Source organism: Gorilla gorilla, chromosome 5, assembly GCF_029281585.2.
Source record: "Gorilla gorilla gorilla isolate KB3781 chromosome 5, NHGRI_mGorGor1-v2.1_pri, whole genome shotgun sequence".
Classification (NCBI taxonomy): Eukaryota; Metazoa; Chordata; class Mammalia; order Primates; family Hominidae; genus Gorilla; species Gorilla gorilla.
In genome coordinates, this window is record NC_073229.2 from 153,781,116 (window position 1) to 153,804,853 (window position 23,738).

A 23,738-nucleotide genomic window follows, 5' to 3' on the forward strand; every position below is an offset into this window, starting at 1 on the left:
TGCCTCTATTGTGAACTTCTGGTTAAACACCATTAACCTGATCCTACCCTATCATTTTATAAAAGAAACTGAAGCCCACAGAGGTAAAATGACTTGTCACACTCACTCATGGCAGAGCTGGGGCTATATCCTCAGGCCACATGACTTCTGAGGTGTATGTGTGGGTGTAGATGTATGTGTTATCAATCCCGACAAGTTAAAGGCTATCAGAAAATGATTATTATTAATGGTCTACAATTTTCTTATTTTTCCTCCAACTGTTTCTTCCTACTATAATTAATGGATAAGACATACTAGTATTTAAGAACATCTACATTTGGACCAAACACTCGGTATGCTGTAGTCACTAAAAACATTTGCCTCATGAGGTACATTGAGTACATCTTAAAACCTGGCTCAAATTATTAATTAACTAGTGTAGTCTAGCATGTCTTAATAATACAAATGCCCAATTATAAACGGTTAGCTTTAATAGCATACAAAATTATTATTTTTTTAACAGGGGTGTCACTGTGTTACCCAGGCTGGCATCTAACTCTTAGGCTCAAGTGATCCTCCTGTTCAGCCTCCCAAGTAGCTGGGACTACAGGTGCATGCCACTGCATTGAGTCAAAGCCTCTTAAAAATATTACCTTGAAGAATGTTTATGATCTATAATCTCTTTCACTCTCCAATCCCTGGCAATCTAGCTTTTTCCATAAATTACCATTGACAATGCTTTGGGGAAAGTAATAATTAACCTTCAAATTCAAAAACCTTTGTCCAGTGTTAACCTTACTCAGTCTCTCTGCAGCATTTGGCACTACTAATCAAGCTCTTTTTACTTACTTTACTCTTCCTGCCTGGGCTTCAGAGAAAATATACATCCTTCAACTTTCTCTTACTTCCTATTATTTCCTAGCCTCCTTCACCAGCTCTTCTTGAATGGCTCATACTTAAATATTGGAATCCCCTAGAGATCTCTCTTTGTCTCTTTATTTTCTTACTCCATATATCCACCTTGTGTAATATGAGCCACTCTATGGCTTCAACAACAGTCTCTAGGCTAATCCCAAAGGTGTGCCTCCAATGCTGGATGCTCCTTGAAATTCAGGCCCCTGTAGCCGACTCACACAGGCACGTTAACCCAAAGTGTCAAAAACTCACTTTTAAGTCTGTCCCCCTTTTGCTTGATGCTAAAGTCACCCAAGGCAAAATTTGGCAAGTCATTCTAGATTCCCTTCTTCTTCCACATTCTTCACATCCAACCAGTATCCACATGTTGCAGGGTTCCTATTGGCTCACATTCTAAACTTCTTTCGATTCTCAACTGGGCCTTGGCTCTAGCCCAGGACCATTTTAAGAACTACATATAAAACATATTTTATAACAGCAGTAATCCATGTTCATTGTATTACCACCCATAAGCCCAGAGTTTTGGTATATATCCTTCTTAGAGTCCTTCTGTGATCTATGGAGAAACAGAGAATAATGGTGAAGAGTCCATGGATTTAAAGTCATACAGATTTGGTTTCAAATTCCAGCTCCACTAATTCCTATCTAGATAACCTTAGTAACTTTAAGATTGCTAATTCTCACTTTCCTCATCTGAAAAAAATTAGACAATAATACACCCCAATTAGACTACCATAAATATTACATGAGACGATATTCGTAAAATGTTTAGCATTGTGTCTGACCTCTGCAAAGCATTAAAATCATAGCTATTACCCCCTAAAAATATAGCACTACACCATTCACTGACTCGTAACTTCTTTTTTCATAGTAACATATTACAAATCTCTTCAATGTCAAGATACACATTTGTACACTTTCATGGTATTTCACTATATAGATATGCCATAACATATTTAACTAGCCACCTCTGTTCTTTTGGATTATCTCTAATTTTGGTCAGTGTAAGAAAATGGCAATGAACAACCATAAATATTTGCATGTTCATGCTATTACTCTCTTTGGAGGAATATCTGAGTCCAGTGAAGAGCATGGCTTTCAGGACTTTGCCACATGCCGCTGTTCTCTGGAAGAACTGTACCAATTTATATACTCCCATCAACAAGGAAATTACCTACCATCTCCTACCTACCTTCCAATCTTACACTCCCTCAAATCTTTCCTTCACCTTTCAGCAGTTCCTTGTCATGCACAGAATAGAAACTCTGCTATCAATCTCTCTTAAGGCTCACTCCTGCTTCCCCTCTGCCCCTGTCTCTCTATGCACCTAAGTGGCCAGTTAGTATGACCTGATTTTCTCTCCAAACATTTCAAATATCCCCACTTAAATGTCCAACAGACATCATACTCAATATGTCCTAAATTGAAATCATGAAATTGAAAGCAATACCATCCTTCCAATTTCTCAGGCCAAAAATCAGAGTCATTTTTGACCTCTTTTGTTCTCCTACATGATTTCCATCAGGAAATCACAATGGCTGTAACTTCAAAACAAAATCCAGAATCCAACAATTTCTCCACTTTCCAATGCTGACACCCTGGTCTGAACCACCATTATCTCTTACCTGGATTACAAGAACCTCCCAAATGATCTCCCTATTTTTCTTTGCTCCCTTTTAGTCTATTCTCAACACAACAGCCTAAGGAATCATTTTAAAACGTAGTATAGATTTTCAAGCCTTTGCTTCAAACCCCCATTTCACTCAGAGTAAATCCGAATTTCGAATGATGGTCTACAAGGCCCTATGCAATCTTGCCCTATTGCCCCTCTGACCTCATTTCACACTACCGTTCCCTCTGCTGGCTTCACTCCAGCTACACTCACTCCTTATGGTAAGTTCCTGTCTTAAGGTTTTTTCACAGACTATTCTTTCTGCCTGGACTGAGTTTCCTGAGATATACACACAACTCAACTCCCTGCCCTTCTTCTTGTCTTTGCTTAAATGAATAATATCCAGACCATCTCAACTTAATAGTGCCAGGGGATCTCCTTCCCAATTCCCCTTGTTCTGTTGTTTTTATTACTTTTGGAGGATAAATCACATACTAACACATTATATGAATTACTTCCTAGATTTACTTTTATTTTTAGAATTTAAGCTCTGGAAGAGCAGTGATCTTTATATGTTTTGTCCAATAATTTATATTTCAAGTACCCAGTAATTCCTGGCACACAGTAGGCACATATCAAGTAACTGTTTAACAAATGACAAAAGCTACCCCCAGGCAATTTCATGCCCTATAGTTTCATATTGCATATTTAAATGATTTGGAGGAGAGTCAAGAAACTACAGCAACCAGACAGAATGAAGGAGGGGGCGTGGCTTACAGCAAAGTAGATGGTCCATGTTCCATGCAAAAGGAACGGCTCCTACTCAAATCCAGGCAATTGCTACCCTGATGGAAAGCAGGCCCCTTACTGCCAGAAGATGAGGGATGCCCCAACATCCATTTGTCATTAAGACGGTGGTTCAAACTTTCACATTAAATCTTTTAGCTTTAGAATTCTGGCAGTTGCCAGTTGGAAGCAACATGCAAAAAACTCTTGTTACTTAGTAACTTACCACATATCCACAGTATTTGAACTTAGCTTGCACCTCTACTTGTTCTGTAATTGTTTTGTGTGTCTATTTACTCTCCCTAATAAAACGGCATAATTTTTTAAAAAAAATTTTGGATATTGATTAGAATTTTTTTTTTTTTGAGATGAAGTCTCACTCTGTCCCCCGAACTGGAGTGCAGTGGCGCAATCTTGGCTCACTGCCTCCCAGGTTCAAGCGATTCTCCTGCCTTAGCTTCTCAAGTAGCTGGACTACAGGTGAGTGCTACCACGTCCAGCTAATTTTTATATTTTTAGCAGAGATGAGGTTCCACTGTCTTGGCCAGGCTAGAGATTAGAATTTTTCTACCAAAATGACAGGCCAAACAGACCTCCACCATGGGCTGTGATGTCAGAAAGCTTCCACTGCAGGTTAGATGGCTCTTCTCTAGTGACACCTGAACAACACTGATTTATTTTTCACATCTCAGCTTGACCCCCCAGTGAAGCCTCTCTCATGCTTACTTCCTGTTTTGTAGATTACGGTACCCTGGTCAGGCTTCAATCACATACCTCTGAGCTACATCCCTTCTATATCCCTTCTCCTGGCTCCTCGAGAGTGAGCACCCAGCTCCCTGACTCCCTGGGAACACCTAACATAAAGTGGGGGGCCTAGCACCAAGGTGGCAATAGCATTTTGTTGATGAGTAACTGAATTTCACATAAGGAAAGAAAAAAAACTCAAAGAGGTAAAGTTACAGCTAATATGTGATGAAACTGATATTTAAATCCCAAGCTTTAAAATGACAATACAGTTTTTAAATAGTACAGAGATCATTCTCAGACCAGATCATGTCTAACTATGCCAAAGTACAAACTAAAGAAGTTAATGCTTTTTTTCCCATAAATGACAAAATTACTAAAATATTCCATTTCCAAAAAGTAAACGTTTCAGTTTTTCTAAATATTATTTAAAAGGTACACCCCAAATGTTTCCTTAAGTAGATCCTGAGCTTCAGAATATTACAGCTAAATGCCCTATAAAAAGACAAGACTATAAAGTCAGTTAATATGAATGAGAAGGGCTACAAAACAGACTTAATTCACATATTTACAATGGTCTTAGAGGTAACAGAACATTCTAAAGTTAACCTAAAGCCCAAAAAATGCTTTCTAAAAGCCTTTAGGATAATATCAAGGCCTTTCTAAAAAAATAAGCATATTTACAACTTCTCTTTATGTTTTTAAAGATATTTAAAACTTGATTTAAAATGTTTTACAATGCCAAGAAAGTATCATTTTTTAAGAGTGAGAGCTATAAGTAAATCTAAGAGAAAAACTTCGTTTTTAAATGATTACTGGATCCATAAGCAGGCCAAAACCAAAAATTCAGACAAAGGCAGATAACTGCATTTTCACATTATTCCACAAGATGTCAGCATGTAACTGAACAACTTCAATGGTGGTGGTAGTAGGGAGGAGGTGGATTCACTTAAATAGAACAATAGAAACCCTTTCATTTCATGATCTTACGCTACAGCTTTGGTAACTTACTTCGTAAATGTATATCCATGTATATTTTATTATTGTAAACCCAGTTCTTAATATACTCTTACAGTAGTTTATAAATACAGATATTTAGGTATTCCTTTTTTGAAACATCTTTATTTTTTTCTTTCCAATTTAGCTCTCAAAATTCTTCTGATCAAATTGAGAACCTTCAAATACTTATTAAAGTCCAGAAATAATCCTAGGCACAACACAAACATTAACCTATTTGTCTATCTGGATTAGTTATTTTTCCCCATTCTACAGATGAGAAAAATTTAGAAAAAAATGTCAGTGGTTCACATGAGGTTATTTACTCACTATAGATTATATATTCAGTAGGCGACTAGAGTCTCTGCACGAGAGGTAGAGGTAGGGGTAGGGGTGTAGGGGTGTGTGTGTGTGTGTGTGTGTGTGTGTGTGTGTGTTCAGTCTTGTCTTGATATCTTCCTTTGTTCCCCATTAACAACTCACATGCTGAGTCACCAACACCTGACCAACTGTCAATACTGATCATTAGCAGCAGTAGTAGGAAGACAGTTACTGATGTCTTTCACTTACAAGTAGCACCACAGCCTAATAAGTGGCAGAAAGTCATACTATGAAAACATTAAATAAAAAATTTTGGTATTAAAAAAATACTTAAGATCTGAATAAATACATATCTCCACTATTTTCTTACATCATTTGTACTCTTATCTTGCTTTTCATATTTTTCTCGGTCATAAGCCATTTTCTTCAGCAATTTCTTCATGGCTCTTTTATCCTTTTTATGATTTTCCGTGTTTTGCTTCCTCACTTGGTTTACAATAAACTTGGGAATCTATAGAGAAAAGGAATTAAGCTTAGAGAGGAAAAAAAAATGCCACCATTTTAAACTACAAAAAAAATTATAGTTTTTAAATTTCAAAAACAGTAAAGAGTTTCTCTTTTTGATAAGACTGCCATTTTACATGCACTATTCATTAAATCTGTGAAAAGAAAATACTTCATATTATTCACTTACCAGGTGTACAGGGCATCCACGTGGTATAATTTGCCACCCACTGTGGAAGGTTCCAAAAGAGGCTTTGTGAAGTTCAAGGACATAGTGGCCGTTTTCTATGCCAGACTGGAGACCCCCTGAGGTGACGAGCAGTAGAAGCCACCTCCGTAGGTCTTTCCTTTTGCAGCCTCCTACCTACAGCCCTGCTAGCTAACCTCAAGTCCCCTTCTAATAACCAGCTAGCCGCTGCTGTCATGACAGAAAGAACTCCCCAAGAAACAAGAGCTGATAGGTAGCTAGCAAAAATCCAGGACAAATTTATCCTAAGAAATCACATTAGCAAAAACAAAGTATTTTAAGGTATCAAAATGTAACCATGAAATAATTTTGACATTTCACACATTGAGATTTAATAAATGGACATTAATTTTTTATTAAAAAAACACATTTGAAATCATCTACATCAGTTGTCTTTTTATGGATTATAAAAATAAAAGACTTCAGGATCTAAATATCATCACTCTGTCTTTTTAACAAATTAATGTTTGGAAGTTCCTCAAATAAGAGATTGAAATATTCAATATTATAATTTTGCTTGGAATTCCTTTAGGTCATTTTTTCCTAAATGCTTATAAGATGCCTCCTGAAAACTTATAAATTTCATTGGAAAATGAGCACCTAATCAACGAAGCCTCTCATCCACTTCCATCCTCTGATAAGCTGTCAAAACAAGCTCAAAATAAGTGTAAAACAGAGGAAACCATTTTTGAAGATGTTCTCAGTAATAAGGGTACAAAATGCATGCATCCCTTTCAATAAAGGGTCTATGAAAAAGAACAATAATCTGAAACCAAGATAGCATGGGCTTTTAAAAATACAGCAGGCCTAAACACTGAGAAATGGGAAAATAGGCAGAAGTAAATAAAAAGTACTTCTTACAAGGCATGTTTTGACATAATTTTAAAACAGAAATTCACAGGGCCCTCCTTACCTATATGAATAAAATGTTTTTAATATTTTCTGCACTCACAAATTTTAAATGTAAATTAATAAAGCTAATAACAAACATGCAATTTGTTTTTTAAACTACTAAGACCAAAGCATATGATATATACTTACTGTCCACAGAAGTTTTTGGTACTTAATCAATAAGTGCATGGTATTTGCTGTCCCAGCTGCCATTACAAATTCTCGCTGTTCACTGGACTTCAATCCCAATGCATGACACATAAAGAGATTCGGGGCCATGACCATTGCTACATTCATGACTGTCATTTTATTTTTTTCTTTATTATCTATTACTCTTTGGAGAAATTCAAGAAGGGCCTGAAACAGAAATGACTCTTTGAGATTTGTGTCATATAGGAAGATAAAAGATTAAAGCACTGTAGCATATGCAATTTTTATTTCACTGAAAAAACAAGTTGTGTATAAGCACAGTCAACTAATCACATCCAACAGGCCCTGTTACCAAAGCTTCTCCATTTGGTTGATGCTCCCTGAGATGGAAATTTGCTTCTACTAAGGACCATGGTGCTGGGGAATGAAGCAGAGATGGCACATAGCTGAACTAGGGAGCAGAGAGAGGAGTGGGGAAGTGTCAAACCTCTGGCCTATGGGAGTCATGGAGAGCTGAAAAGTAATGTAAAACATCATAGAAACATTTGCTTATTTCAGGAAATGCTGTACTTTCCTATGTAGAGATTTTTAAAAATTCCCTCAAAAAGGGTCATTCAACTTCAGTTTCATTTCTTTAAGGCAATCAATATCTGGCTGATGTGGAACTTATAAAGAATGAGCCAGGCACTGGGCATGGTGGTGCATACCTGTAGTCCCAGGCACTGGGCATGGTGGTGCACACCTGTAGTCCCAGGCACTGGGCATGGTGGTGTACACCTGTAGTCCCAGATCGGTGGGAGGATCATCTGAGCTTAGGAGTCTGAGTCCAGCCTAGGCAACAGAGAGAAACCCTCTCTCAAAAAAAGAAAAGAGAAGAGAAGAGAAAAAAGAGAAAAGAGAAAAGAGAGAAGAGAGAAAAGAAAAGAGAAAAGAAAAGAGAGGTGAGGGAATATTGTGATAGAGAAAGCGGGGAAATGAGGAAAGACCAAAGAGAATCTTTCTTTTTTTTTTTTTTTTTGAGACCAGGTCTCACTCTGTTGCCCAGGCTGGTGTGCAGTGAGAGATCATAGCTCACTACAGCCTCAAACTCCTCGGCTCAAGTGATCCTCCTGCCTCAGTCTCCAGAGTAGCTGGGACCACAGGTGCATGCCACCATGCCTGGCTAATTTTTTTGATTTTTCATAGAGGCAAATTCTTGCAATGTTGCCCAGGCTGGTCTTGAACTCTTGAGTTCAAGAAAGACTTCCACCTCATCCTTCCAAAGTGCTAGGATTACACAGGTGTAAGCCACCATACCCAGCTGAGAATTTTTTTTTAAATGAATGAAAAGGAACTTTTCATCAGAACAGGTTAGGTTATGCTCAGCTTGATGCCACGTACATCCACCCCTATTGCAGACACTCATTGTCCTCTGAAACTACCTTGTCCAAAAGGCAAATGCAGCTGAGGTCACCCTACTCTAACATGACTTAAGGCTTCAGATTTTTCTTTTGCCTTCTTCTTTTGTTCTAGAACAACAGTAACTATAACTGCATAGGTATTCAATGTTCTCTATGAATGAGGCAGTTTATGAAGCACGATAGAGATTACTTAATCCTAACTTGGAGACAGACGCTGTAATTACCTCCATTTTACAGATCAGAAAACAATGTTTGGAGAATGTAAGTAACTTCCTGGTGGTCATACAGCTAACAAATCCTGAGAAAGAATTTAATTACAGGTCTATCTGGCTTTTGTTTCTAAATTCTTAACTATTAAAAGAATCATTTTTTCAGAGTTAGCCTAAAATCCCTACCCTAAAAAGGCCAAATATGCTATACTAAAATGGAAAAAGGAAAAAAAGTATCTATCTTCCAAAGAATTTCAGGGAAAAAAATTCCTGTAAGTGCTAACAGGTTGCTTTTGAATCAAGTATAACTGCTATATAGACCTTGAAACTTTGAAACAAATTAAGGACAGAGCTTTAATATGTAACAATGAGATTTATGTATCTAATTTCTAGCACAGTGCTCAGGAAGTTAAATTGTAATCCAAGCATAAAGTTATATAAAACAACATGTTCTCAAATGAGGACAAAAGATTAATTGAAGTTTGGAAAAAATATTTAATTTTGTTCCATAGAGACCAGAATAATTGTTCAGGGACCAGTGTATCTCTTTCTTTATGAGCATAAATTACAGACATTAGGTAATAAACCGTTCTAATTGTGGTGTGCCTATGTAATAACGTTACTCAAAATACTACTATCAGAATACTAGAGAATAAGAGAGAGAGTTGACATAAAATTAACGAGATGTTAGCCTGGCCCTTGCTGAAGGAACTGCAGAATTTTCTATCTGAACCTTCAGAATTTCCCCTTTATATATATATATATAATTTCAATAGTTTTTGGGATATAGGTGGTTTTTGCTTACATGGGTAAGTTCTTTTGTGGTGATTTCTAAGATTTTGGTGTGCCTGTCACCTGGGCAGTGTATAAGCTACCCAATATGCAGTCTTTTATCTCTCACCCTTCTCCTACGCTTCCGCTGAGTTCCAAAAGTCCAGTGTATCATTCTTATGCCTTTGCATCCTCATAGCTTAGCTCCTACTTATAAGTGAGAACATGCAATATTTGGTTTCTCATTCCTGCTTTACTTCACTTAGAATAATGGCTTCCGGTTCCATCCAAGTTGTGGCAGAGGCCATTATTTCATGCTGTCTTATGGCTGAGTAGTATTACATGGTGTATGTGTGTATGTGTGTGTGTCTGTGTGTATCTATCACATTTTCTTTATACACTCATGAGAACTTCTCCTGTTTCAAAAAATATTTACTTTATCACTGGCCTGGTGGTATCAATCTATCACCGGGTTCACTCTCTGAAAAGCCAGGTTTGAGTACCAGCACAATTACTTATTAGCTGGGTATGATGTTAAATCTTTATATACCTCTGCTCTTTAAAGTTTTCTGATTTGTAAAATGGGAGTACTTATCTCTCAGCCTGGAAGGATTGAGACAATGTATATAATGAGCTTCTTAAAACTACAAAAAAGATAAATGTCAAGAATTATATTAACATGGATCCCCTCTTGCTATCTTAAAATCAGTCTTCACTGTTGTTCCAAGTCAAAGGTAGGTGTGATCATTGGTCCAAATGCACCATAATTCAAAGTAAAAAGTAACTGTAGTTAAGCAGCTTGCCCAAACACACCTGTCACTTTACTACCACACCAAGATGTGGTATTTAACATGGTGCCTCCTAACCCTTAGACTTGCTGTAGCAATATTCCAAACAATCATGCACATGATTCTGTCCTTCAAATGACAACTGAAGGCATGTTGCTAGCACTGGATAAGTCAGGGAATTTTGCGTCAGACTTCCTGAAATTATATTGCATTGGAGTTTCCCTTCCCTTTTACAGAACTAAATTTATGGCTTATTCTTTGCACATATGGCATTCTTGTTCAAATGTTCTATTATTAAAGTTCTAGTTTGAAACCTTCAGCAGAGCTGGCTAATTAAGTCACTAAAGCTTAAGTAAACATGTAAAATTACTTGTTTGCATCTTCCAGTTTTTTACCAAAAATAGTACTCCCCCCCAATTATAAAATTATCTTTCCAATAGCCTCATACACAAAATGTAAGAACTATCCTATAATTTTAAAACTATTTTTTAACAGAATTTTTAAAAGAATATGCCTGGGACTTTGAAGGCAAAGTCCAAAGAAGAGTTCCAGCTCAGCCACACCCAAAGCAGCCATATTGAATTGAATGCTTCCTCCTACAACTACTTGAACTCATTTGAATGTAGGGGTATCTTAAGTAAATCATAAGTTTTCCAGTACCCACTGCACACTGGGCATTGATAGGGTCGTCAATGAGTAAGAAAAAGATGTTCCTCCCTATTTCTGAGTAGTTGAAGCCCTATATTGGGAGCACTGCTGACAAGCTGAGGACATGTTGGATCATCAGCCCCACTTTGTCCTGGGCCATATGTCCCTGTCTCAGCCACAATCTACACACACTTACACAGTAGCCCCGGGCACACACTCTTTGAATATAACCCTTTCTGAGTTGACCTCTGTCTCAAAAGCAAATTGAAATAAAACCTAATGCTGTCTTCTGGGTTATTCATTTGACAACCAGTGAAGCGAAAGGCTTTTTTTCTGATTTAGGAAAGGGAATAACCCTTTGGAAGTTCTCCTGTAGCGGACGTAGCGTTTTACCTCCAGTAATCCCCATAAGCTGCTTCATCAAGAAAAGTTGAGTATTAATATTCATTCCATGGGCATTAAAGAACTATCACTCATGCAGTTACAATTCAAGGAGTTTTAATGAATTACGGGGAAAAAATTCCAAGATGTACCAACTAGTAAATTTGTTTTCTTAACTTGAAAGCTCTTGTCATGAGATTTCATCTTAAATAGAAAAAAATAAAGAGGGTAAAGAAGCCCTTTACCCATATAAAAAATATTTTTAAGGCAAGGGAAAAACTTAAGATAATACTTTTACTAAGTTAATTTTTTTTCCTTTTTCTAAGAGTTTATAATTAAACCTTTTACAACTACTCTATAAACTCTGCTGTTAAGGAAAACAAATCAGTGTGGCACAATCCCTGATTATAAGAGCTTCTGACAACACTTAAAGTAGATGATATTAAGTTATATAAACATTAGAGCAAATCACTTCAAAATGGTGATATAAAGCAGAAACTCCAGATGAACCCTTAGAGAAATAACTAGAATTTGTTTGAGTTGGTCTATCTTTTGGCTAACAATTGTGTCAAATCACCATTATGACTTACTTCAACATCTACCATTTCAAACTACAAACTGTCATATCTTTAGGTAGTGGTGGGTTATATTTGATAAGACTTAGGATTTTTGTTTTAAACATTTATATTTTACCTTACTGCTACCTGCTTATTAAATATAATTTGATAAATGCAAAAAAAAGAAATAAGAAGGAGAAAAAAAAAACCACCCACGTTTCCATTAACCGACGAACCTCAATCGTCTGGTTTGGAAGAAGAAATGTTATAGTGAAAATTAAAAAAAACAAAAACTTAATAACATTAGTAACATAACAACCTCATAAAGAGTTAAAGGCTTTCACCCTCTGTCCTGAAAAGTAGGCTTTTTCTTTATAGACTTTTATGACCATGTCCAAGATACACATCTTATTGTTTTGCCACAAATAATGAAAAATTACTGTGCTTACTTCTAAGGGATATTTAATGTAAATTAACCGAGCTGACCTTCAGTGTGTCCCTGTTTGCATCAGGTAGGAGGATGACAAGAAGGTTCAAAGCCTGTAGTTGCTGCTTCTTGGTTGGAAGATCTGCAGACAAATTAAATAAATCTGAACTCTTTTCTTCAGTGAACATTTTCCTTTACTTTATTTTTTCACTTTTTAAGAAAAAAGTTATTTGGCATAAACATGACTGTAAAATGTAAGACACAACGACTGAGCAGCAAGCCTTGTTGAGAGTGTGTTTGTGGGAGATCAGCAGAAGCAGCTGCTGTTAGGAGCTTCCTCTCTCTCTGAATGCTCACTTCCAACTGTGATCATATGACGCGCGGCCTTATGTTTGCAGACACACAACAGTGCTTTGGAAATAATTTTAACTTCTGCGTGATAATTATTCCCCAATGAAAAGACATAGAGGATTGGACCTTCCATGATACAGTATCAGGGTGCGTCTGTAACAGTGGTTTGTTTCTTTTAATGGCGAGTGAACAAATGCATGGTAAGAGTCCATCAATTCCAACAGGAATATGTAAAATAGGGCCTGGAACACAATAGGTGCTTATAAATGCCTGTGGAATAAATTAGAAAACGAAGCAGCAGCTCAACAGTCTAAGAGGTGCATTATTATCATTGATGCTATCATTTTCAGCAGCCCTTACCCCATTTAAGTAATACTCATGGATATTTAGAATCATTCCAGCATTTCTTTTTCAGCAATAAATTTGGTCCTTTAATCCATATCCAGGAAATGTATGCAATGTAGCACAATTTAAACATTAAAAAGTATTTCCCACAGAAGGTAATTTATTCTGTTTAAAGAAGAAACATGTTAAGAAAAAAATACTTTAAACAGAAGAGATTTCAGTTCCATCTCTCCTAGAAATTCTGAAGAAATGTCATGATACGAGATGACTCATGAAACCATCTCAATATTGTATGTGTTAAGAATAGCCTGGTACAGTTCTGGTTGAAACTGTAGCTCACCGCAATTTATTCTTTTTTTTTTTTTTTTGAGTCAGAGTCTCACTCTGTCTCCCAGGCTGGAGTACAGTGGTGCGATTCCGGCTCACTGCAACCTCCACCTCTCAGGTTCAAGTGATTCTCTGCCTCAGCCTCCCGGATAGCAGGGATCACAGGTGCGCACCACTATGCCTGGCTAATTTTTGTACTTTTAGTAGAAACAGGATTTCACCATGTTGGCCAGGTTGGTCTTGAACTCCTGACCTCAAGTGATCTGCCCGCCTCAGCCTCCCAAAGTGCTGGGAGCTCACCATAATTATTAATAGTGCCCCTCTTTCATTCTTATAAGTGTCCCTGTTTAAAAGATAAAGATACAGTTACTTGAAGGCAGTGATGGCATTTTTACTTTTCTTCATGGCCTCTAGGTGTAAAATGGATAATTAGGCCAGTAGATAAACCTTATAAGATCTGGGTTCACTGGAAAAAGAATCGAGAACTATTAGAGACATTAATGTGTAGCTTGCCCAAGACGACAAAATGGCAGTACATAAGAAGCAGCTTGTGACCTTCCACCAATGAGGCAGCAAAATGCTTTGCTCCACATTTCTGCATGACAACCTCAGAATTTAATTTTTCAAGAAATGCTCACAGACCCTACCACTTCTCCCTGTGCTTTTATGATAACTGTTCATCCACAGCTTCTCCAGTAAGTGTTGTTTTTTAACACTTGGCAAGAAAATTGTATCAGAGATCTTATGTGACTCATTCTATTATAAGAGAAACATGAAGTTTCCAGGTTTTAACACTGAAATATATTGTATTGCTTAAATGTCGTGCAATTAATCTGTACCCAAAGAGAACATTCTGTTATCTGTTTACTCAGGAATGCATATTTATAAGAAAAACAGAAAACAATGCATGGCAGCTGAGCACCCACTGACATCAGTTGAGTCAATATGTCCACCCAAATACGTCTGGTTGCGTTCTTTGTGATGCCAAATGTCATTAAAACAATTAACATAGATGGCACCAGCAGAAGGACTACTTCAAAGAGGGATAGCACTTACTCTGGACAGCCTGAAAGGCTTTGAGATACTCCACACTGAGCAGTGGCTGGGGCAACTCCCGAATGAAGAGCTTCAGCAGGCTGGCGGCATCATGCTGTTTGACACTTTCCCAATTAAAAGTCCCTTCATAAAACTTTGCTTCTAGTTCTTGGCAAAGATTCTGATAGGCACAAAAAAAAAAAAAAAAAAAGCAGCAGCTAGAAGTGCATTTTTTTTCTTGCTGAGAGTATGACACATTTTCACTTTCAAGAGATTCTGCTCTTTAGACAAATCAGACTACCAAAAGTCAATATTTCTTTTACTCAGAAAAAAAACTACTCCTCTCCTCTAATCCAAATGTACTTTACCAACAAAAAACTGTACCTAAGGCCAAAAAACATTTTAAAATTTATACTTTTTCCTGGACATTCCACAAACTGTAAGTAATAAAGTTTTAATTAAGAGATTGGTTAAAATAATTGTTCCATTTGGGGGCTTCATCTACATATTATAAATCTTCGTTAAATTAAGAAAAAAATCATTAAAAAAGAAGTATATGTTTTAAATTTAGAAGTATATTACATAAAAAAATACATAATCAGTCTCTGGGACTAAAACAGAAGGCTACCTCTGATTAGTCACCTATGGGAAATGGAAAACCCAATTTTATAGTAAACGAGGCAAGAAAATACATCAATATACCTGTCTTTAATGCACAGCCATCCTGCTGCCAGCTGCGAAAAACAGTCTGAGTCCATGCAGAATTAGAAATACCTAGTTCACTTACCTCAGAACTCTACAAAATTTGTCAGGCAAATTATTACTAATAAATCAATTGAGTTTTGTAATTACTATTTTTTGTATACTTCTTTACTATACATAAATCCTATCATGTTAAAAACCATCACAAGTTTCTGTCACTTTCCTCTGTTACATGAAACCATTCTCCCAAACTATGTTCTTTGTTTTCTTGTAAGGCAAATTACCACATTTTCTCTTCCTAACACAACAACCATTCTCTACCCCCAATTATTTTTGTAATTGATGAAATAGGTGAAGGAGAGTGGCAAAGACAGAAAAAGAAATAGGGAGGAGGGAAGAGGGAGGGAGAAAAGGAGGAAGAGGAAAAAAAAGAGGAGGGAGGAAAAGATAGAAAAAGGGAGTGGGAGATAGGGAGGGAAGGAAGAGGAGAGAGAGGGGGCATGGAGGGAAAGAATGAGGGGGGAAAGAATGAGCAGGGAAAGAATGAGGGAGGAAAGGACAACAGAGAAAGATCCAGAGAAGAGAGGCAGAAAGAATGGAGGGAGAGGGAGAGAGAATAGTACAGAGAAATTTGGTGGGGCCAGGGGGAAAAGAGACAACCAACATTTTTGCATATTATCTTTTAAATTATTTATAATGGACCAGCTGCTGCATAATTTGGCATATGACAACAGGCTGGGTTGAAGAGTTGAGCCAGCTGAATCCACTTAATTGGCCTTCTTAGAAATTACACTTAGTTAAACTTGTCCTTCTGCCAGCCTTCTCGTTGCAAAGTAAAATCTGCATTATATTCACTATTCTGTACTAAAGTAAATGTATTTTTGCCTCCTGTGAGCTGGCCATTGCAGTCTGCTAGTGAGGGCCCGAGTGCTTTGAACTCAGTGAATTGAGGACTATCTTGCCAATATGGGTAATATGAAGTTATGTTTGTTACCTGTTTCTGAGGAATTATATCTTTGTTAGTGAATGTACTTAAAAGAACTTGTCTCAGAATCACACAGTGTCCACTAGTGGCAAACGTGCTGTAGGTGTTACATGAAGTGAGACAATGACAAGCTATGAAACTTACAAACACCACAGTTTCAGGGACCTCTAAGTAGCAGACACCAAACCCAGGGGACACAAGTGGAAAATTATGATCAGAATATATCAGGCTACTCGAATCCTATTAAAATGAGATCACTATGTAGTAAGAGCCAAGGAGGCCGAAACTGGTGTCCTAAATCAAGGCAACTTATCAAAATAAGCAGGTGATGCAAACTGTGAAATGTATAAAGAGTAATTCCAATCCTGGCAACACCACAGCCCATTAGAAGCAGGCCAGGACAGTGTGCACTCCCCAAGAAACACTTAGTCCTGATCCAGCTCTAAAGATTTCATAAAGAATGGGGTTATGAAAATGAAGAGAGATTCTCTCTCTTTTCTCCTATTTTCTCTTGGATTTTCAAATTCAGGAAGACAATGTATTGGATGTGGGCAGTGGTTACTTGTGCTATCTCAGTGCAGAGCTAAAGGTGAATTTGGAAGATAGGGTAAAAGTTAGTAGTTAATGGCTGCTTCCAGATACAGCTACAATTCCAAGTATGAGTCCCCTTTACATTTAAATCCCCTGAGGGGATATGCAGTATGCATCCCCTGTAGGGTAATTCCATCTTTATCGTGCATTCATTGGAAGCTTTATCCCCCAGGCCAAAAAGTGAGGCACAAAGATGACAGCAGAAGGACACGTGGTACCCTGGAACAGTGGGAAGGAAATGTCATCCAGAGAGAAGAAAAGGCAAGGGAGAAGGGAGGGCTCAAATTGGGAAGTCTAGGAATTATTCTTTCACCAGCCAGACTCAGGCTACCCTGGATGCAGCAAGACAGGGAACTGTGTGAATCAGGAAGGTGGTTGAGAGTGTCTCGTCTGGCCGGCTCACTAAGACTAATTATGCAGAGGATGTTAAGGTCCCCCATCTGCAGGAGTCTATGATCCTGGCCTTTTTCTTTTGAGACGAAGTCTCGCACTGTTGCCCGGGCTGGAGTGCAATGGTGCGATCTTGGCTCACTGCAACCTCTGTCTCCCAGGCTCAAGCAATTCTCCTGCCTCAGCCTCCTGAGTAGCTGGGATTACAGGTGCCCAACACCATGCCCGGCTAATTTTTTGTATTTTTAGTAGAGACAGTGTTTCACTATTTTGGCCAGGCTGGTCTCAAACTCCTGACCTCGTGATCCGCCCACCTGGCCTCCCAAAGTGTTTTTTCTTTTATTTTTAAGAAACAGGGTCTTATTGCTCTGTCACCCAGGCTGGAGTGCAGTGGGACAATGACAGCTCACTGCCACATGGGACTCCTGGGTTCAGGCAATCCTCTCTGCTCAGCTTCCTGAGTAACTGGAACTCCAGGTGACCACCACAATGCCTGGCTAATTTTTTTAAATTATTTTTTGTAGAGACAGGGTCTCACTTTGTTGCCCAGGGTGGTCTTGAATTCCTAACCTCAAGCAATCCTCCCGCCTTGGCCTCCCAAAGTGCTAGGATTACAGGTGTGAACCACCACGCCCGGCCCTGACTTCCGTAAACTCAATTGCTACTACTCATCCTGGCTAAATCTATCACAACTATCCCCACGCCATTAATATTTTAACTCATCACATTCTTTTGTCATAGTATTATTATAGGTAATATGGTGATTTTGAAAACAAAACAAAACAAAAAACTTAGCAAAAACCAGAAGGGACTGTAGAAAAACTAAACTGAATGGTAAAAGGTTTTATTGTTTTATTTTATCTACTTTACTAACAATGGAAAAAAGGGGTAAAGAGGACAAGTTAGCTTTTAAAATGCATAAGTGTAAATAAACAATAAAATGTTTACATTAGTAGAACCCAGAGATTACCTTGATTCTAATGGCAGCTCCAGGGATCCGTAAGAGGCCTTCTGTTTCCAAACCTCCCTCTTCAATTCGAGAAATCAGCTGTGCATAAACAGAGAAACATTCTAATTTCCATATTTGTAACAGGTACAATTCCAAATTTAACATCTGTTTCACATATAAATAAAACTGATTACAATGACATGTAAACTGGATTTTATGAGGTTTTGAATGCTATTTCACTACCACTGTCCTTCAAAACAATAAGTCCAGAAACTTTTGTTATAATTTAGAAAAAGTTGGGCCTTATGCTACTTTATAACAGAAGTGTGTAATTTCACACAACAGCTGTGGTACTCCAAATAAACAGAATAAAGATGTTCATTGTTTAAAAGCAACTAAGAACATCTATTTATTCTGCTTTTCCAGAAACCTACATTCTGCAATCAAATAAATCTTATGAAAATCTAGCATTTGCATATTTACATCTCATTTTTAGCTTGTTCCAAGAAAGAATTATTTATGACATGCAGAAAAAAAACTGTTTGCAAATATTCATTTTTAAGCCTTTGGTGTTAAACAAAGAAAAATGTCCTTGTATATGGCCTCTAAGTCATACCTGATGCCCAATGAATACGCTGATCTAATTCCAGATTCCCACAAAAAGCATTTTTTTGTTTTTGTTTTTTAAAAAGGCAGAAACCCGCAAAAAGAAGGCAAATGGAGAAATTACAATGACTATTGGAGGCTAAGAAGACGATAAGAGTGGTCAGATTCTTAATAAAGTGATCTTCTTGGAGTAGGCATTCCCTGAGCAGTACACAAAGGCTGTATAAAACATATTCTGCTATTTTAAGAAAATCAGTTTTCCTGTCCTCAGTTTGAATATAAGGCATTTCCTAGCATCATATAGGTTTTCCTCCCTGGCACCCACTCTCATTTCACAATTGCCTTCTCTGCTTTATAAAAGACAGACCTATTCTTCACTCATCCACCACCTTACTATAATATTCTCTGCATGCCCTAAGGCATAAAATCTTCTAGAGTATCAAAAGAATGTAAAAAAAAAAAATTTTCAGGGAAGCCTCCCTTAATGATTAAACAAGGCTCTATAAACTACCTAGAGCTTACTGTTTTTCCCTTGCACATAAAAGTGTCTGTTAGGAGCAAAGCATCATAAATGAGGTATTTTGACCTTTGTCTCGATATTCTGAAGTTAGATATATTGTAGTATGTGGACACTGGAAGAGATGTCAACTTTTCTTTAAAGACTTCACCTCTTCTATTCCTGGGTTATATTATGGCCAAAGATGCACTGATATTGAAGAAGTCAGTAAGAACTAAGCATAGTAGTCTCAAAATTCTCCTAAGGATTTATTATTAGGAAAAGAGAAGCATCTTTGATCAGTCAAAGCAGTACAGGATTTTTAAAAATTCGTCTGGAGTAGGCCAGGCATGGTGGCTCACGCCTGTAATCCCAGCACTTTGGGAGGGTGAGGCAGGCGGATCACAAGGTCAGGAGATCGAGACCATCCTTGTTAACACGGTGAAACCCCGTCTCTACTAAAAATACAAAAAATTAGCCCGGCGTGGTGGCAGGTGCCTGTGATCCCAGCTACTTGGGAGGCTGAGGCAGGAGAATGGTGTGAACCCGGGAGGCGGAGCTTGCAGTGAGCCAAGATCACAACACTGCACTCCAGCCTGGGCAACAGAGCAAGACTCTGTCTCAAAAAAAAAAAAGAAAAGAAAAAAAAATTCTGGAATATTTTCCAAGACCGCATTTTTCAAGTAACACTGGATAAAATCCCATAGCAAAAATTTTAGGCGAATTATTTTAGATCAGATGGGCGTTATTCAAAATAAAGCATTTAAAACCTAATTTAACCAATATTCAATGTATAGCCAATTTTCATTTTATTTGATCTTATAAAATGTTTAAAATGTTTCTAGTCCTATTAACAAAAAGTACAATTGTATGCTAGCTGCTGGAGCAAATTAGTTTTCAGCAATATATGCCTTTCACTTTCATTAAGTACACAGGAAAAAGTGATTGTGACTTCTAAATAACTGAATGAGCGTAATTTCTGCATTTTAATATTTGAGTCCTTTTCATTATTCTCTAAGGCTAAAAACCAGCACCCAATAGAGTTACATACATATATCGTCAGAAGGAATGCCATGTGTTTTCTCATATATCTCACTGAAAATAACATTTTTAGCTACCACATTATATTGCATTATTAAAATATAAATAATACTTTATAGCAATCCTTTTATTATCAGGATTAAAATAGAGATGAAAAATAACTATATTGACCCATACATTTTAATGATGCTGTTTTTACTAATTTATCTATGTTCTGTAATTTATCAGTAATTTTCATAGCATTTCTCAAAATATATATTACATACTTATGTGAATTGAAAAATGAAATGAAAACACAGACTCTTTGACACAAAGTATGGCTGAGTCGGCTGATTCATTTGACAGTGAAAACACTAGATTTGATAATCAGGTTATAAGACAGACTTTTTTCATAGATTAAAATTAACAATATTTCTATTTCCCTCACCCTTCTGAGAACACAAGGTTTAAACAATGTACCTCTGAGTAAAATAATAATATAACAGGTACAGGTTCATAGATATTAGATAAGCTTTGTTAGTGTCCTTTTCGGGTATATAAGCTCAAAAATTAAATTATAGTCTTCTAAAGACTGGTAATGAATCTTCTTGCAAATCAGTCGTTTCTAATTTTTTCCATTTTACAAAATAGAGATATGACCTAATTGAGTTGTCAGCTGATAAATCAAAACTTTTTTTGTGATAGATCACTGCGATTTTTTGCTTATAATTCACAAGGGATGCAAACAGATGAGTGTTATCTACAAGTAAACTTTTTATATGCTCCTTTATTTTTTACAGAAACAAAAATACTTTAGGGCCATTATCCAATCCTTCAAACAGATAAGACGGCCAGAGTCTGCAGAATGTTAAGGGACCAAAAATGTAAAATAACCAACTAAATAAATTAAAAAAAAAAAACTTCAAGAGAAAATGACAAAGGGAGATTTTTCTTAATAGACTGGATGCAATCCTCAGCCGGATCACGTGGCATCACTGAACCTCCACAGAAACTGAAGCACACTGTATTTCTGTGGTGTGATGGTGAATTTTGTGTGCCAATTTGGCTAGGCTATAGAGCCCAGGTGTTCAGTCGAACAGCAGTCTACGTGTTGCAGTGACAGATTTTTTTTTTTTTTGGTTGTCACAGTAGACTGTGAATAATGAAAATTATTTAATACTCTCTATAGTGTAGTGGGCCTCATCCAAACAGTTGAAGGCCTAAAAGATTTTGGTTTCCCGAAGAAGCAGCAATTTTGCTTCAAGATTGCAACAAAGAAACACTGTCTAAGTTTCAGCCTGCAGAGTTTGGACTCAAGATGGTAGCATCAACTCTTGCCTGAGCTTCCAGTCTGCTAGCCTGCTCTACATATTTCAGACTTGTGAGCCCCACAATTGTGTGAGCCAATTAAAAAAAAACAAATCTCTTCATCTCACTCTAAATATATCCTATTGCTTCTGTTTCTCTGGAGAACTTTGACTAATACCCCAGGAAAGGATGCTGCTGAGATCCCTGCTTTGTATAGGCTTTGGTGTGTAGTAAATTGCAACTGCTACTGACAGAAGAATTTGAATATGTAGCCTGTATTTGTCAGCCTCCTCCTGTTAATCACAGGTACTGCTGACAGCTCTCCATAGATACATGTTCTGCATGCAGTGGCTAAAAGAGGCTGATGGGTGGGATAAACTGTATAGAACAAAGTTTGTCAGGAGAAATAATGAGATGCAGATTTGAATGTAGTGGTAGATATGAGGGGAAAAAAGCACCAAAGGTTAGTAGGTAAGACAGGGAATTAATTGACTGGTTTGGAAGAGGGGAAGAATAAGTGCCAAGTAGATTGAGCCTTAGTACTGGATGAGTTTGCTGAGCCAATTAACTGCAAATCAATTTCTACTGTCCCAAGAAATTTCAGAAACGGTGATATGCCTGGGCTGCTGCAAAGAATCTACAGCTTGGGTAGTTCACAACAGAGTTGACCTGTCTTCCTCACTGTGCATTCCTTAGCTTTTCTCAAATGTAATCTGTATTTCTGAACAATGATGGCTCAGAGGTTGGATGGAAATTTTTATATTGCCACAGATAATCCCCTTATGAATAATTGAGTGTTGACTACACAAGTGACTTAATAGTTTAGCAATCATTTTCTAATTCTACTTTATGGTTTCTTTGCCTACTTTGGAAATAGGCACTGGTAAATTAAATTGGACATCCTCACTGTAAATAGAAAAGCTGAGGAAATATACACAGGCATGAAATATTCATGAGGATGCAATTGCCTAGAAATTTATAAGCAGTTCCCACTCCTATGTATTATAGAATTGAAATCTCAATTATACAAAGCCAGCTAATATAAGACAGGAAAATGACGCCAGGTAATCACAGTTACAGTAATAACACAGAAAGCATCACCATGAATATAAAACTTATGAGCCCTTGAAACCAATTTGCTTGCTGAATAGAAAATCAAAGTACAAAACATGACAGTATATCAATTGGAAAACTGTATTATAATAATATGAATACAAAAACCACTATTAGCTTAAGTATGTTCTCTCTATGCTGACCAATCCAAGCCTACCTACTTTTTGAAAGATCAAGGGTATTCGCATTCCTGGTACTTTCCTCTGATCTTGTTCTAATAGCGCTGTCAATGGAACGCAAAAAAGACCAGAATCTGCAAGAAAAAAAATGAAATTTCCTCACTTTTGTCAATCTATAAAATATTAATATAAAAATGTTAAAGCATAAGATTTCTGATACTGTCGATCAGACAGCTATTTATTTAGCAACTACTAAGTGAATGACAGCATCTCAACATTATATATACGGTGGCCAATAGCAAAATCCTGGCCCTGCCTTATAGAGGAATGTAGCAAGGAAAGACAACTAAACAAATGATTGCAAATAATTACCAACATAATTAGAAAAGTGCAAACTGCTGCATAAGAGAAACAGAGGGCTGTGAGAGCATGCAAAATATCCAAATAATTTACTAAATGTAATCAAATTAAAAATTCTTACTTAAAAGCAAATATTGGCCAGGTGCAGTGGCTTATGTCTGTAGCCCCAGCACTTTGGGAAGCCAAGGTGGGAGGATTGCTTGAGCCCAGGAGTTCAAGACCAGCCTAAGCCTGGGCAACATAGCAAGACTTTATCTTTATGAAAAATAAAAAAAAATTAGGCAGGTATGATGGCAGGCTCCTATAGTCCCAGCTACTTGGGGGGCTGAGGTTGGAGGATAGCTTGAGCCTGGGAGGTTGAGGCTACGGTGAGCCGTGACTGCACCACTGCACTGTAGCCTCAGTGACAGAGCTGTCACCTTTTTTATCACCAAAAAAAGCAAATATCATTCATCTTTTCCATATTAAATAGACATTGAACACTTTACAATACAGCAAAATATAAATATTTGCTTTCTAAGAAATCAAACAAGACCATGATCTTGTTCTACAAATGTTTCTCTTTAGAAAATAGATATTTGCTACTCTTAAATTTAACTTTGTGATTATATATACTTAGAAATAGCTCCAGAAAAATGACGGTAATAATTTACAATTTTTCTAAATTAAAATCATATGCCTTGAGTCTGGTATGAACACGGCTTTGACCAGCACC

General features: G+C 37.2%; 1 protein-coding gene across 3 annotated transcripts in view; it reads right to left on the reverse strand.

Moving 5' to 3' along the window:
• ARHGAP18 (Rho GTPase activating protein 18) overlaps nucleotides 1–23,738 on the reverse strand; it is a 136,696-nt gene that overhangs the window by 16,389 nt on the left and 96,569 nt on the right. For all 3 annotated transcript variants that reach the window (XM_004044668.4, XM_055391637.2, XM_055391639.2), the window contains exons 7-12: nucleotides 22,706–22,797; nucleotides 18,023–18,100; nucleotides 14,406–14,565; nucleotides 12,386–12,468; nucleotides 7,146–7,352; nucleotides 5,724–5,864 (exon numbers count right to left, since the gene is read on the reverse strand). In XM_004044668.4, the coding sequence (XP_004044716.2) occupies nucleotides 5,724–5,864; nucleotides 7,146–7,352; nucleotides 12,386–12,468; nucleotides 14,406–14,565; nucleotides 18,023–18,100; nucleotides 22,706–22,797 (761 nt within the window). The remainder of the gene's footprint in view (nucleotides 1–5,723; nucleotides 5,865–7,145; nucleotides 7,353–12,385; nucleotides 12,469–14,405; nucleotides 14,566–18,022; nucleotides 18,101–22,705; nucleotides 22,798–23,738) is intronic.